At 34.5% G+C, this 17,002-nt stretch overlaps 1 protein-coding gene across 1 annotated transcript in view; it reads right to left on the bottom strand.

Annotated features, from left to right (window-relative positions):
• The window catches only part of TNNI3K (TNNI3 interacting kinase), a 312,769-nt gene that overhangs the window by 265,681 nt on the left and 30,086 nt on the right, over positions 1-17,002 (bottom strand). The window contains exons 4-6 of the mRNA XM_067726575.1: positions 14,357-14,465; positions 4,120-4,205; positions 2,927-3,024 (exon numbers count right to left, since the gene is read on the bottom strand). Coding sequence (XP_067582676.1) covers positions 2,927-3,024; positions 4,120-4,205; positions 14,357-14,465 — 293 coding nt within the window. The remainder of the gene's footprint in view (positions 1-2,926; positions 3,025-4,119; positions 4,206-14,356; positions 14,466-17,002) is intronic.

Raw genomic sequence — 17,002 nt, 5'->3', positions numbered from 1 at the left:
GCCCCGGTCTGGGAAGATCCCACATGCCGCGGAGCGGCTGGGCCCGTGAGCCATGGCCGCTAAGCCTGCCAGTCCGGAGCCTGTGCTCAGCAACGGGAGAGGCCACAACAGTGAGAGGCCCGCGTACCGAAGAAAAAAAAAAAAAAAAAGTCAAGATGTTGCTAGAAACCAGAGATGCCCTCATTTGTGAAAAATACTCAGGTCTGAGGCAGGCCCAGCATTCGGGGGTGTGTAATTGAATGTGGCCAATAAAACGATTTGAAAATCACATTATTCATTTTGTGAGTATTAACAATAAAGTTCAATTGCAATATTTCTAAAAATCCAAAGAACAGTATAAAAATAATTGTTCTGTATTCATCAAAAATACTAAGATCAAGAAAGGCAAGGAAAGGCAGAGAAACTCCTTCAGTTTAAAGGAGACTACAGAGACAAGAAAACTAAAAATATACGACTCTGGATTGAATGCTAAACAACAAAAAAATAAACAGCTATAAATGACAGTATTGGGATAACTGACCACATTTGCATTTTGGGTATAGATTAGATAAAGAGCATAGTATCAATGTCACATTTTCTGATTTTGATAATTGTACTGTGAATATGTAAGTTAATTTCCTTTTTCTTAGGAAATAAAGATAAAAGTATTTAGTAGCTATAGGGAATGTTGTCTTTACTTCCAAATGATTCTGAAAAAAAATAGAGTGATGATGGAGATGGGACAAAATATAAACAATTAATAAATCTGGATAAAGTATATATAGGAGTTTCTTGTAATAGTCTGGAAATTATTTTGTTTAAAATAATACTGGGCTTCCCTGGTGGTTCAGTGGTTGGGAGTCCGCCTGCCGATGCAGGGGATACGGGTTCGTGCCCCAGTCTGGGAAGATCCCACATGCCGCGGAGCGGCTGGGCCCGTGAGCTATGGCCACTGAGCCTGTGTGTCTGGAGCCTGTGCTCCGCAGTGGGAGAGGCCACAACAGTGAGAGGCCTGCGTACAGAAAAAAAAAAAAAAAAAAAAAAAAGCATACAGAAAAGAAAAAAAAAATAAAACTAAAATAAGAATTAAAATATATGGGGGAAGAGAATCACAGCCCAAAATGAATCAGATGCCTACTGCAGTAGTCCAGGGAAGGTATAATTAGAACTATATTTAATACAATAGTAGTATGAATGGCTACTTTATATTGTTTCTATGTTTAAAGTGGAATGGTAAAGTTAATTTGTTTTTATCTTTGTTAAGAAATAAGTAATCATGCATTCTGTTATGGCCTCTTAAGAATCTTTGCCTACCTTGTGTCCTAAGATTCTAAATTTGTTTAAATTTGTTATAAAAAAGTTATAGTCCATATATTCTTCTGTAAAGTATAAGAAAACAGAATAACTAGAGCAAAGAGAACTCTAAAAATGGAAATTTAGGTTTGATAAACAGAGGTGGAAGAACTATATTTTCTTAAGATTGTAGCCTTAGGTCATTCAGAACCCATTTGTGTGGCTGTGTCATGCTAAATCTTGGGAAAATGAACTAATACAGAGAGAATATCCCAGACAGTCAAATTCAGAATTCATGGTTTCACAATACCACCTTGACTATCCACCACCAGCTTCCTATTCCTTGAAACTCTTCTACTTTAACCTCCTGCCATTCAGCAGAAAGGCCGGTGTCAGACTCTATTTCCTACACCCTGAACTCAGTCTCCATTCAAGTTTTGTAGGATGATTAGTAGGTATTAAGACAATTTAGCACTTACTGACACTTTTTCCCAGAAGGAATCGGACAAATTGACTAGGCATTGATGGGGCCGGAAAAAGGATGAGTATTAGAGCATTTGCATGATGAATCACAGGAATATGTGAATGTGAATCATGGGAAAATATGGCTCTCTTCCCCCACAGTGATAAACTCTCTAAAGGTTGGGGGAGGGTTGCAAAGTGAAAGTGATCCAGATACAAGCAAAGGGCTGTCCCCAGCCCCCACCTCTGCCACCACCACACCTGCACATACAAAACTGAAATAAAATCCTGTCACAGACTCACATGACATTGAGAAAGAACAAAATATTTTGTAATATAACAGTAAGACTCAACTGTACTTGATTCTAATCATTATCCTAACATTTACTGGATAACCAACTTTAATCTTCAATTTTCTTTTCAGTAAAATAAGGACTAATATGAAACTCAACAAGTTATTTTAATGATAGAAGAAATAATGTATATAAAACCTAGAGTGATATTTAGCTCATAATAAGTACAGAGTAAGTTGAAACTTACTACAATCAGAAAATGAACATTTATATTTAATTTATATGTTACATAAATTCATATTTATGACAATCTCAAGGATCTGTCCCAACACTGAGTATCCCAGCCTTTCCAATCCACTTTTATATTTACTTTATGATCAGGTCCTGAGATTATGTTGGAACCAAGGATTAATGTAAGGAAAAAAACAACTGAAGCAAAAGTAGGAGAAATAAAAGAAAGACGCTAAAGAGAACCCTAGAAGTATATTTTTATTAAGGAAAACATGCAGAAAAATGCAGCTTCAATGTGCTTCTTTCATCCTCAAATGCAGCCTCATCTTCTGCACAGAGGCAGCTTGGTCTCCTTGTAGGGAGCTCTGGCAAGAGAACCAGATTGCCAAGTCTTAAATTCTGGCTAACCACTAGCTATCCATGTAACCCTGGAGATAATAATAGTATTCATTCTCAGGGTTCTTGTGAAAATTAAATGAGATAAACATGGAAAGCAATAAAAAAGAATGTGTTTTGATGATATCTGCTCAACAAAGAGTTAGCTAGAAGTTTATCCAGTAATGTAATTCTGTGGTCACTCTGCATATTTTCCATGATCACTAATTTGCAAAAAAAAAAAAAGCCTACAGATACACATCATCTTTGGTTCTAATACAAAACTTTTGTACCTTGTAAACTGCCAAATGCAAGGCTGTAAATCCATTTCTTGTCAGTCGAGATGGGCGGAGACCTTTTAACATAAGGGTTCTAATATGTGACTTGTTGCCTTAGAGAAAAAATGAAAAAAGTTAAATTGTGGGGATAGACTAAGTGACTTAAAAATCTCTCTTTAACTTAATGATAAATATCACACTGATGTATGAAAATGTCAGACTGCTGTTCTGGAGGCCATTTGTAAAGTTTTCTGTTAATTGACAGCCTTAGTAGTGAACAATTCTACATTTATAAAACTTTGTATCAGTGCTGTATATTTTAATGCATTTGTGTTACATTTTTTATTTGGTGCTCTCCTCATCATGTTTTAAACCATAAAAACATGAAAAAATTCACCCTAGTAAACTATTTGTGAAAAAGCTTAGATAGAAATCTAGCTGTGCAGGATTCATCAGAACATCATTAGCAATGGAGATTATTTAGATCAGAGAAATCTGGAGAAAATGCCTAAGGTTGGGAAGGCGTGTTTAAATTTGGGAAGAAGATCTGTTAAGTAGGGTCTGTTTGGGAGGAGTGGTTAAGGGATATGTTTAGTATCAATACTATATATTAGTGTTCTTTTAAAAACTGAGTTCAAAGGACACTAGTTTGGATTAACAAAAAAATATTCATTCACTAATTCAGTAAGTTTACTGAGTACCTACTATAAGCCAGGCACCATCCTAGGTGCTTGGGATATATTAATGAACCAAACATAACAAGATATGAGCGGAATTAAACTCTTAGTCTTCACTTTGATCAGTCTTCACTTCGGGATTTTATCTTTGGCATTTATTACCTTCCACATATCTTACTACAGACTGTGAAGCAACTGCTTGATGATATTTTGGGAAATGCTTTAAGTGCTTCTGAATTTAACCTTACCCATGACTGCCATGCCCGATACTGAAACATACTTTTTTTTTCCCCCAAGCAAATTTGATTCAAGGTAGGAGCGCAATAAAACTTAAATTCAGAGCTAAATCAATTGTAATATCTGCCTGGTAGTTAGTTACTTCTTCAGCTAAAGGTTATCAGGGTTCTAGGGGCAAAGCAAAAGAGGAAATCGGGTATGAATAGAATTCTCTTGCAGACTATTAATCAGTTCAAATCACTGACCATATAAACATATAGCCAGCTTATAAAGTATTGAGTTCCAAGCACTCACCTCCACAAATGCAACATAAATGAAGTAGAGACAGACCATTTTCTGTGCGGTAATTTAAATTGACTTTACTGAAGGCATCATCAGAACTGAAAAAAATATTTTACAGATGATTACAAATTTCAGCTTTTAGTTTATCATTTTTCATTTGAAAAATTATAATAGGGAATCCTGTTACTACAAATTCAGAAATATATCTTTTCTAGGATTCTTTTGTACCTAGAGAAAAGAATTTTGAGTATACCTCTAGATGAATAATAACTAAAATCATGAGAAAATAATATTAAAAGTTTGAGAGACCAAGTTTAAATTAAAGACTATCATACAAGTTCTATGTTCTACATATAATTTGAACTTTTCAGGACACCTTAATGAATTAAAATTTGTGTATAAGTAGAAAACACAGGTATTTGAAAATAAACCCATTTCTCTCACAATCAAAACCTTATATAATATTTAGGGAGAAATTCAAGAAATTCTCTCCAAAAAGAAAAAAAAAAAGGTATCATTTGATAAGAGACTGGAGAAAGGAATACAGTCCCAATGTATTACAAATTCTGCCTGAAGCAAAGTTTCCTTATACTCTGACTGGGTCAGATTTCACAGATAAAGAAGGTCTAAACTCTGATAAGGTACTATGATACAGTCCCAGGTGGGAAGAGAAGTAGTGTTAGTGATTCAATTAATGAAATCCTTGCCTTTGAACAAAGACCATTGCACCAGGAGGGCCCTAGAGAACCATAGGTAGCCTTTGAAAAAAATGTAAAGCTAAAATTCTCGAGCTCTTGAGGTCACTGGTACTGCCAGGACATTTTTCAGTAGAAATGAGATCATATCTTTGGCCTCCCAGGTTAATTTCAAGCTGCCTCCTACCTATTTAAATCTCCAGCAGCTTTAGTGAGATAGCAAAGTCTTTGGTGAATGAGCCTTCCATATCATTTGTAAAGTACTTACACTTGAAAGGTACTATAAATTCAGAACATTATCATCAAGGCACCTAGTTAAGAACTTCAAAAGCTACTGAAATTTTAAAACAGAAAAAGAAAAGGTGCTATTCTCCAGGCTGCTGCTAAAAAGAGAAGCCTCTAATTCCAGGGATTTTTGAAGGATTTCAGTGAAATGCTTTAATTAGAAATGGCAAGTCCAGTGGTTTGTTTTCATAGACATGGAAATATTGCAGAACTTTCTCACCCTCTTCACTTTCTTGCTTTCCATATTCAACTTCCCAGTAGCAAAGTCCACAGACATAGTTACTCACATTGAGAAATATACCTCAACTTGCTTTGGAATGTCACACGTTGAAGTACAATGAACACCAAGTCATTTTTACAAATGTTGCTAATATAATATAGCAAGGAGCCCAGGATTTCATGAAAAATAGTTAAGAATTTAACTCACTTCTATCTGCACCTTCCCCAGCTGAATGAACAATGCAAACAAACAAAAAAATCTGATGAAAATACCACTATTTAAAATGTCTACCAAAGGAGCCTAATTGTAAATGGTATAGCTATTTCATGGTATGAACAGAAACTTTACAAAATAATATGGTTCTTGGAAATATGTGGCCTTTGCCTGAGCCAGACATCTGAATTCTCAAAGCCAGGTGTATTATAGATGTCTTGGAGAAATTCAACTAATAGGTACTACTAAATAAAGTACACTCAGCAGCCCAACTTGGAAATGCATTCATAGTTCTCCGTGGTTATGATTTCAAATAGTACAGGTTTTCTGAAGAGCTGAACTCTGCTTTTAAAGCTAGGTAGACTGGATTTCTCTCTTAAAGTTTATAGGAAATTAGTGTCCATAAATAAAAAGGAAAATAAAACTGTAGCTAGCAGTTGAAGATGTTGATTGACAGTGATTCAGAAGCTCTGAGCTGCTTTGGCTTTCCTTCCTTGGTCCTTCCATTATCTAGCAAATGAAATACACAATAAGAACACAAGACAGAAAACAAAGTATTGGAGTGGGGCAGGAGAGGGAAGCCTTCTGTTAAATGTAAAGAACTATACAACCTTCAGCCTAAGAGAAAAAGGGAGAAGGAAGTATTGACACTTTCTTTTGAGCTAACTATAACAAACTGAATGGCAAATACTGAAAGAAGATAAAGCTTGAGAGCGCCTCTGTAGCAATAAACCCTTGAGAAAAATTAGTTTTTCAATGTGTATCTCTAATATTATACAGCAATACATACCATGTTTTGATGTTTTAAAAGTGGAAAAAATCATTTCAGCAGTGTAGGTACTTAAATCTTGGGCCTTGTATTCACACCAGGACTGAAATCGTATCCTGTTCCTGTCTTTAAGTAGTGCTTTTTTTTTTCTCTTTTTCTCCAATTTGGGCAAGTTATTTAACCTCCTCAAGTCTCACTTTCTTCAGTTATAAAATTATCAAAATGATTCACATGACATTGTGTTGTGAAGAAAAATGGAATTAAGTGCTTACTATAGTACTTGGTACATGATATGTTATCATTACTATTTTTAGCAAGTTTACTGTGAATGTACAACTCTCCTTTTGTAGTCTAAGTCTTGAGAGAACTTTAGCACAATTTTCAAACCAAGTTTGAACTTCTTTGACCTCTCACATTTCACAACCTGTAAAATTTCCCTATTTTGACCAAGTTGACTGTTGTGACATCTAATACCTATCAGTGATTCAGAGCAACTACTAGAATCACAGTTTTGTAATACAAGTCCAGCAGCATCATTACTATGGGGAAGGCATTTTCAACACTGGAGATATTAAAAGAACAACAAAATCCAAAGGAAAAAATGGTTGTGCTGAAAATCATTTTATGGCGAAGGTAGACTCAATTGCTTTCTTTTTCCAAGTTCTAACTTTGATGGTATATTCAATCAGTCTGGCACGACACCTACTGAACACCCAACTGTGTGCTCCACCTCTGTTCTTAATGCTCATTTCAGGTTGTTTTCAACAGTCTACTTGATAGGAACTGTTCACTAATTCCTGGATCATTTAAGTGCATCAGTCTTGGGAACACGCACAATAGAGAGAATCCTGCAGTTGACCTTAGCATTAGTCCTGATCTCTAATGCTCCAAGCAGCTTTGCAAAGAAAGTAAACACTGAATAAACAGAAAAAATAAGGTGATAAAGTCTATTGCTTTATTTAAAAAAAACACACTAAATGAATGTATATTGTTTACATAAATAAGACTGAAAGTATGAATTATATTAGAGACTTTTTATTCAACAATCATTCTTTAACTTACTGAATCTTACGCTAGATTTGACCATTCATAAGTAAATCAGTATACAGTCCTAAATAGCTCCTTGTCAAAACTGAGCTGTAGTCTCTTACTTTTATTTTCCTCTTGAATTCTATTTTCCCTGAACTCATGCAACTTCTATTAATGCCAACAAAATGAATAAACAGAGAATAGACTCCCACAGTGTTTGTCAGTTAAGCACAATTTTAATAGTAACATTTTTATCTTAACTTTAATAACTGGAATGTAATTTTTTTTTAATGAGAGTTACTTTGGGGCTATACTTGAATCCTAATTCTCACTTCCTGTTAACTTCTAGTCAAATGTTCCTGTCAAATGTTTGATACATGCAATTAAAATATTCGAGATTTTAAAGCAATCATTCCTAGGGGAGATATTTTCCCTTCTTTTGCCTCTTCTATAGGAACTGTATGTGTCAAATTGACTGCCAGTTGAGCATCACTTATGTATTCTAATATCCTAAGCTCAATTTATTTTTTAATTTTCCCTTACATTTTTTATCACCTGCCATGCCATACTGTAACTTAACATATCCTAATGAGTTCACAGTGCTTGCTGGTGCATGAATGAAGTTCCTAATTAAAATGAAGTCACTATATGAATATATTTCTAATAGTAAATTCTGTCCTTCATCATTAAAAATGGTAGTTTTGGGCACAAAGGTTACTTTCTTTCTTGTAGCATAATGAACTCTTTTCTTAGCCTTTACCTTTTATCCAGAAAAGTATGCAGTTTTGTGATCCAACTAAACTTCTCATGACCTCATCCTTTCAAGAGGATATCTGACATGTTCACAAATGGAAACTTATTAAAATGTAACATTTGAACACTTGGCCAAAGCCAAAATATTCAGATAGGTAGAAAAATTTCTTAAATTAATTCATTGGCTGAAATGTAGGTAAAGGCCAAGAAAGTAGAAAGAAGGTAAAAATTTGTTATGGATCATCTAGTTTCCAAAATTGATAATTTAGGTTTCAAATGGCTGGTTGTAACTTCTTGTGCAGTTCTTGATGGCTGCTGCTGATTTTCCCCCAAACAATAAAAACAGAAGAATCATCAATAAGATCTGTTCCCAAGATATATCCCCAAGAAACATCCAGAAACATATTTGTCCAATATCTTCCAGATCAAATCTGCAAACTGACAATATGAAGCATATTCATTCTTTCATTCATACAATAAACAATTATTGAGCTACAGTGGCAGGGTAAGAATAATTAAGGATGATAAAACTGGTACAATAATAATTATTATCTCATAGGGTTATTGTGAGGTTTAAATGGGTTAGATCTTTTAAGACTTTTATAAATACTAGCTGCTATAATAACTTTTATTTCTAAAGCATTGATATTATTTTAACTTTTTTATTGTTTTGCTTTGCATTTGAGAAGGGGGATAGGAAAGTGAAAGGGAAGATGGAGGCAGTATGGAATAGGAGGGAAGAATAGCGGGAGGATAAAAGGGGGAGAGATAGTGAGAGCGAGTGATGTACTAAACTAGAGAGAAAGAGACAGAGACAGGGACAGAAACAGTGTTTGATATCAGGCTGCTTCAAGGTTTTTTACAAGATATTCCTGTAAAACTATTACTTAGCTAGTTTTACCTAGACAAGCAAGAAAAGAAATAGAGAGGTAGACAGTCTTGGGACAATGTGAAGTCTCTGCTTTTTGGTTTGAGGTCTTTTCGTTGTTGTTTTCTGTTTCATTGCTAATTAACACAATGCACTTATCAAACATACCAAATAATCCTTTCACTCAATTTTATTTTTTTTAAGATGGAATTTACTTCCTCAATACTCTACTTAGCACCTTGATAGAGAATTTTACTCTCCTTTGGTAAGGTCAGTCTGTGATGTTTCTGGAGCTATTCATTTTATAATAGCTAATTTTCATAATTGGTTATAGTTCTGAAAAAGTAGGTTTTTGGAAGATATTTCATTTGGATCATAAGTATGGTGGACTGCAGCTGGGCCCAGAGGAACTTTTCAGGGAGAAAATAAGCAGGAAAGTACATCTCAGAAAACTTCCTTCGTTTTTTTTCTTTTTCAGTTCTTCTAAATAGTGCAAGTGCTTTCCCATGGAACAGAGCATCCTCTTGACTACTTTTATTTATTAAACCTAATCAATTTCAAAGTGAGATATTAGCATTATTGACCAAGGTATATCTACTCAATGCCAAAATGAGATTAAAAATGAGAAAAAATAGGGTTTTTCTGATTATGTTGAAAAGTCATAGCACTGAAAAATTATAACTTCTTTGGAATCTCTTCATAGACATATTACAGATTAAGCAGATTAAAAGTAGGCTTGACAATGAAATCAGAAAAACATAGTTCTAAAATTTCTAAAGATTTAAAAACATTGAAACAAAATAATTTAATTGGAAGCCTTTTAAAAGTTGCATGTGGAGACCCATCATGTAAGTGGTTTTCAAAGTTCATGTAAGGGCCCGTGTATCACCAAGGTGTGGGAGTGGGAGTGTAAAATATATTCTTCCACTCCCACATGCAGGGACAGTTCTAGTACACAGGACATAGCAAACTTGTAGAGTGGCACGGGGTAGGTGAAAAGTTTTCAAAGATAGTTCTTATCCATAGTTCTTTCCCCTTCCTAGTTTGAGAACTAAGATCATGAAGATCATACATTTTGAAGTGAAGTACAGATGGGTGGAATCCCTGCACAACTGTACCAGTTGTGTAACCTGGCTCAAGCCAGTTTACTTTGATTAGTCTTATTTTCTTCAGGTATAAAATGGCAAGCTCAATACCTACTCCAGAAGGATGTGAACATAAACAATGACGATTAGTTTTTAACTAACATTTTTGAGTGTTTACCATGTGCCAGTCACCGAGCTCAAAGCACCTTACATATATACATTTACGATTACATGAGCTAATGCATATTAAAATACCTAGAAGCATGCCTGGCATATGGTAGGTGCTAAGTTGTTAATTTGTTTTTCTTTCAAGTGCTATACAAATAGCTATTACAAATACATACAAATATAAATAAAGCTAAGTAGACAAAGAAGCTGCCTTTAGTGAACATGTATACTAGTGGTTAGACAGACCTGTAAAATGAATAAAGACAGCACCAGGTAGTAAGTGCTATTATACTGATAAATGTAAAGATCAGAGAGAGCAAAGAGGAGGAAATAACCACACAATATACTCCAGTGTACCACTTCTGTCTTTCCTTCTTCTGCCTTCTCTATTTCCTCATTTGTTCCAGTCTCTCCTTTTTATCTCAACAAATGTTTAAAATTATGAATGAATTCAACTTTATCGTGGAAGATGAAGGAACATTCAATTTCCATTAGCAAGCTCTTTTTTCAAAGCTGCTATAAATTGGCATAAGCAAGATAATGGTTTAGTTCTGTTTGTCTTTTTTAAGTTTAGAACTTATATAGCTCTGTACTATATTGTGGGTGAAAGATATTCCAGGAGGTTGTGTATTTGAGGTGACATAAGTTTTGCTTTATGATGCAGAAAATCTCTTTTAATGAGTGGAATTAGTATCTACCATGAATGCTATAAAGAAACTTGTCAATAAGTGAAAACAACCAAAAAAGCTGCAAAAAGAAAAACCACAGGCAAATCTATGTTTACACTAGTGATCTATGACTCTAGTATTAAATACTCCTTTTTAGGCACCTTATAGTTTTCCTTCTATCTATATGTTTAGAGGAAGCCTGATGTCAAGCAGCATTACACAGTTGTCCATCACAAAAGTATTTCTTACATCACATAAATCATGAATAAAGATGAGAAAGAAAGATTCTAAGATTTAACACCTAAAATGTCCTAGATACTCGATTAAATGTGATCTCATACAATATAATGTTTAAACTTCCCAACTACTCTGAAAATTTTGGTGTGTAAGCCAATGAGTAAGACAATTTATATTCTCAATATTCCATTCTTTTCTTTCCTTGTCATCCATCATATTATTCTAGAGAAAAGAAAATCCTGAGAACTCTGCCCTAGGCAGGATCGACTTTCTTTCTTTCCCTATGATGCTATCTGCCTTGATGGAAGCAGACAAAGCAGAGTGCTCTGGTTCTGGTTGTTTGTTTGTTTGCTCCCTTGACTCTCTGCAGACCATACTAGTTGCCTGCTTTCTGTTTTCATATTCCTCATCCCTTCACCCACATCACCACAGACAGAGTTCTCAGTGCAACTTAGGTATCTTTCTAGAAGTGTAGTTTTCAAACTTTAGCTGAATTATCATTTTTAGCATGCAAAAGTATTACCTGGGGAGCTTGTTAAAAATTCAGGTCCCTGGAAATCATCCCCAGAGATTCTAATTCATTTGATATGGGGTAGAATCATGGATTCTAAAATTTTTGCAAGAACTGCTGGCTATTTTACTGCGGGAGGTCCTTAGCCCTTGGAGAAACATGATTCTAGGCTGTGGGTAGTCCTCTCCTCAGCCTCATTATTATCACTTCTGGCTAATGGGACATTTCTGTAGGTTCTTTAATGGCTTCAGCACCAGGCTACCAGTCTTCCTCTCCTCAAAATGCCCTACCATTATTCTCAGGGAATTTGACATCCATTTTGATGAGCCTTCTAATACTCTAGTCTGAAAATTCTTCAAATACCTCTTGATTACAATCTTTAAAAGTTATACTTCAGATTTTGGCACCATTTTGAATTGTTCTAACATTTTACATTTTTATTTTTGAAAACATCCTCTTGATATAAAAACACTTTATCCTAATTTTCTCACTTCTTAACTTTGAATAAACTATTTGTTACTCTCACTTGGTAATAAAGTCTTCAGTCTTTCAGACTGCCCTTATTTACCCAATCAATCATGATAATAGAAACCTCCAGTTATTCAATGCTTACTGTGCGTTAGTCTCTGTACTCAGCATTTGACATCATTTTTCAAATGTCCTGTAAGGTCGTTATTATTAACCTCATTTTACAGATGAAAATAAGCCTCAAGGAGATTAAGTAATATACCCAAAGATACATTTCTTGTAAATAAAAGAAACTGGATTTAAAACTATGGTTGCAAAATCCTTATGCTGACTGACACAGCTTTCTGACTCAGCTTAGGTAAAATGGTCAAGACATTAAGTTTTCTTGCTACCAGTAGACTTTCCATGGTACTCATCCATTCTTGCCTATATATCTTTCCTCAACTATGCCTTTTATCTGGAATGCTTTACAAAACCAATGAATAAATCAAGACAACAAACCTTCTTTTTTTGTATTTGAAAGCCATCTTGTTTTTTCTTCTACTTAGCACTTGTCATAGGCTGTCTTCTGTGAGTTATTTATATATGCCTTTCCCTTCAACCAGATTGTGAAACTCTGGGAGCAAGAATCAGCGTGTAGTAGGAAGCTGGGGAGACCTTGCTACAAATCCCAGTTCCAGTGCTTACTGACCATATGACTTTGACAAATCCAACGTCTCTGCTCCTTACTTTATTATCCACCAGAAGTAATATTATCTATCACACAGGGTCATGGTGTAGATTAAATAATGGTTTATATTTGATGTGTCTGGAATAACACCTTGAATATAGCTGGTACAATAAATCCAGCTACCGTAGGACCTGCAGAAACAGCTGCTTGTTGTTGATGTGGTAAGAGAAAAAAGTACATTTCAAGCTTAATCCTTAAAAGGATATGTCTGTTTAAATTAGTCTTGACATATTTGCATAATAGTTCCCAAATTTAAAAAATAACAACAAATAAATGAGATTTTAACTTTATAAAGTTGAGGAAAATCTCCAATTTGATCACATTTCATTCAGCATATTTATCTGTCAATAAGAGCTAGAGGGTTTATGATTAAGTTCTACATTTATAGCTCTTTTCCAACAAAATTAATATGTGTGTATAAATCTATTATACCAAAGTGCCAGTCACATCTCTACAGGGCTTTCAAATATTTTCCCATAAGTGAGCATATGATAATACTTGCAAAAGTCATCCCAGTGTATCTCATCATGAGTGTCAAAGCTGAGTTAATCATTTTGGGCTAAATAACATGGAAAATTAACTACTTCCCAAACCATAAATTGAATACTTATGAAGGCCTTATTAACCCACTGACAAATTTTATATAAACTATATTATACATGGGTAATTTTATTTGCCAGTTATGTGAGCTTTGTATGTTTACAATATCTGAAATTTCTTTTGAAAAGTATGTCATTTGGTCATTGCTTTACACTTGTTTTCCGAGTAAAATTGTTAGAATCCTTTGTCATTAGTGGGTTACATGAATAACACAGCTGTAAGTGAACATGGCTAATTGGCTTTTGTGGAACTTTTCCTCAGTCAGGCAGCTAACTTAAATTGACTCTCCAAAATACATTGTTTCTCAATGCCAAGATTCAATTTCTCCAAAAGGTTGCTTGTGTATATAAGGGCTCTGCCCTTCTTTTCTGAACATTTTGTGTCTTACAAGGTTGTGACAATATGCCAGATTATTTTTATCTTGTTATCATGGAACAAAACCCACTGAAAGCCTGAAGCCAATATTACACATTGGTATATGATTGTTCAGGGGAAGAATGATACACAGTTTCATTAACAGACAGCGTTTCAATGTCAAGAGACCAAAGGGTTTGTTAAAATTGGAGTTCTCTAGTAGTCCAAAAAGAAAAATGTGGCCAACATTCTACCACCATTTGGGAAGAGAAGTCTTACTGTTTGTTGCTGGCATGGCTCACAAGAATGATCTAATTCTAGAGAAGATTATTCAGATCAGCAACCGTTTGTATTCAAAGGCTAGCCTTTAGGTTCCTTTCTCTTTAAACTTTAGTGATGGGAACAGGCAAGGCATATTTTAAGGAGATAAGATATTTGCATTTTAGGGGCTATATGAATGGGCAGGAAGAGATAACCTTATATTCTAAGGTTAACATAGGAGGTTATATGGGTTGTGTTTTTAAACACAGATACAGCTAAAAACTAGATCAACAATGAAAACACTTATACAGAGAAATAATAACTGACAACTTTACCCAAATATATGCCTTAGTTCTGTAAGTTCTTTTTCTTTGATCCGCAGGTCATCTTCTAATCTTTCTATTACAATAACGTAAGATTCACTGACTTTCTTCTTCCATTCATCTAGTAAGGAAAAACAAAAGGGATTGACTCATAGCTCTTTTGCAAAATGTAGACACAGATCATAACATACAAGTGATTAAAACTCTGTTTTTTACTCTGAATTATACAATACTTAATTTAAATTACTGATTGTGAGTTTAAAATGCAGATGTTTATATTTAAAATGCAATCATATTGAATCGTAGTAATTAAGAACCCATTTGATATTGGATAATATATTTACATAGAAGAATATATTTGACTTATTTCATTTGATTTTATTGCATTATAATTATAGCAATCTCTAGTTGCCAGACAAGAATTTTTAGGTTTTAAATACTAGATACTTAAGATGTAATCCTAAAATCCCTATATTCAACAGTATTCCAAAAATTTTTCTGTAACATTATACCTAGGAACTAGTAGAAACAGAAAATTATAAGAAATTTTCTGTTTTTCTCTAAAGATCTTTCAGAGAAAAATAATTTGAGTTCAGATAATCTTCTTAACACTTTCATATAATATGTTATCTTATACTCTTGTAAAAATTAGCAGATATTCCAGTGAAATGTTAACTATATATAACAACTATTGAACTATATTGTATTTAAAGATATAAGAATAATTACCAGTACAAGTTTGGGTTGGTCTGGATTTATAATTTCCCATTTGTTAGAAGATTCTTCTTTTCCCAAGTGCAGTTCCTCAGGTTACAAGATTCCAAGTTCAAGTGAAGTGGCAGTCCAGTTGAAAAATACTTTGATAGTCTGGCTAAAAATAAGCTGACCGCCAAATGGAATGTCATACAACAGTGACAAAGAACAAAATAGTTTGTGCTTTCAAGGGTGAAATCATAAAGGGAATTAATCAGTCTGTTTAAAAGAGCTGTATCAAAGATAAATAGTAAATGCTTCCATAAGATTATTTGCCTTCATCAATTGGCTATCTACCCATATATACCTTGATGGGCATTTCTTTAATCTAGAAAATGATTCAGTTACATCTGAGGTTCACAAAGAGCCATTAAAACTACCTAGATCTTCTTTCAGGATCATTTTCTCCTGAGACAAAGTAATGACAATTGGAAAAGAGTGACTGGTGATAGAACTTGTCTCTATAGTATATATATAATGGAAACCCACATCTTATGGCATGCTACTAATAGAAATGAATATAAATTTGGCCTAGAGTAGAGCTGTAAAATTATTTTTGTAGGAAGAAATTCTCAACATAGACCATGATTAATTTACACCACTTGTTGATTATATTGACCATAAGAGTCATAGTTAAGAATATGACAGAGTTCTACAAATAGCAATTCATAAAATAACAAGAATAATATCACAAATAATAAGATGGAATGCTTACAGTGTGCCAGACACTAGTCTAAATGCTTTACATACATTTTGTCATTTATACCTCATACAATCCTGCAAGGTATATATTATTCTCATGTTATAGATGAGAAAAATCCATATTTGCTAGCAGGTGGAGGAATCTGGAATCAATTCTGAGTCTATATGATTCTAAAGTCCAAGTTAGATATTATTATTGATGTCTCCCATAATTCCTCTTTAATTCACCTTCCATTTACTTCATGAGGGCATTTCTCTTTGTACATGCATATTTCTATTGATATAAATGAACTCAGGGTAAGATGGAGAATAAATGGAAAACCCAGAAAGAAAAGTTATCTAATTTTTAACTATATATTTCTTTTGGATAATGTAATTATACCTAGAATATATACATTTCAGTCTTGAAATTCATCTCCAGAGGCTATAGTTTCAATGTAATAGGTATGAATTTTATATTTATTATAGTTGAATGTTCAAACAACTGTTTCCTTTTGAAGCAAATGCTTAGACAAATTTATTATTCCTCACTACTTTTTCTCAGCAAAGGTAATTTAAGTTCCAGATGGAGGGTCTTCATACTGATCAGATACAGTTGGAGAAGCAGGTATCTGGGGTTATGGACATCTCTGTCCTCCCCTGGATATAACTTTCCTTATCCCCCCTCCTCAGTATATGCTGCCATGGCCGTTGATGTCTGTTACACTGTGGTGGCCTTTGGTTACTTGATCCATGCACTCTGCATTTTCCTTGTTTGAAGGCCAGACATCTTCAGTTACACCAGCTTTCTCTCAGCACTTGTGTGACCCCCATCCCTTCAGGTCAGAAAGTCTTTGCTTTCCCCAGACATGCTGCCCTCAGGCCCATTAGCCTATGCACCTGACTTCCTAAAATGCTTGGTACTGGAGACCAAGCATTCAGTACAGTCCTAAAGACCAAACTGGATAGTCTTCTTTAAGAGGCTTGCAATCTCCCAGGGCTACACCTTGGGAAGTAATGCACAAGTGTCCTTCTCTCAGATTTCCATGGCTTTCATACCTTGAATCCAGAGGGACAGGGATGGGAGCCAGGGCTCTTGACCTTCTTCAGGACATCTAAGTCTGTCTATTTTTCCCGATTTTCTTTCTTATTTCTCTCTCCACTACTTCCAATCTTATACCTGTGTGTGTGTGTGTGTGTGTGTGTGTTTGTGTGTGTGTGTTT

Source organism: Pseudorca crassidens, chromosome 2, assembly GCF_039906515.1.
Source record: "Pseudorca crassidens isolate mPseCra1 chromosome 2, mPseCra1.hap1, whole genome shotgun sequence".
NCBI classification, from domain to species: Eukaryota; Metazoa; Chordata; class Mammalia; order Artiodactyla; family Delphinidae; genus Pseudorca; species Pseudorca crassidens.
This window is presented reverse-complemented; position numbering and strand designations above follow the sequence as displayed.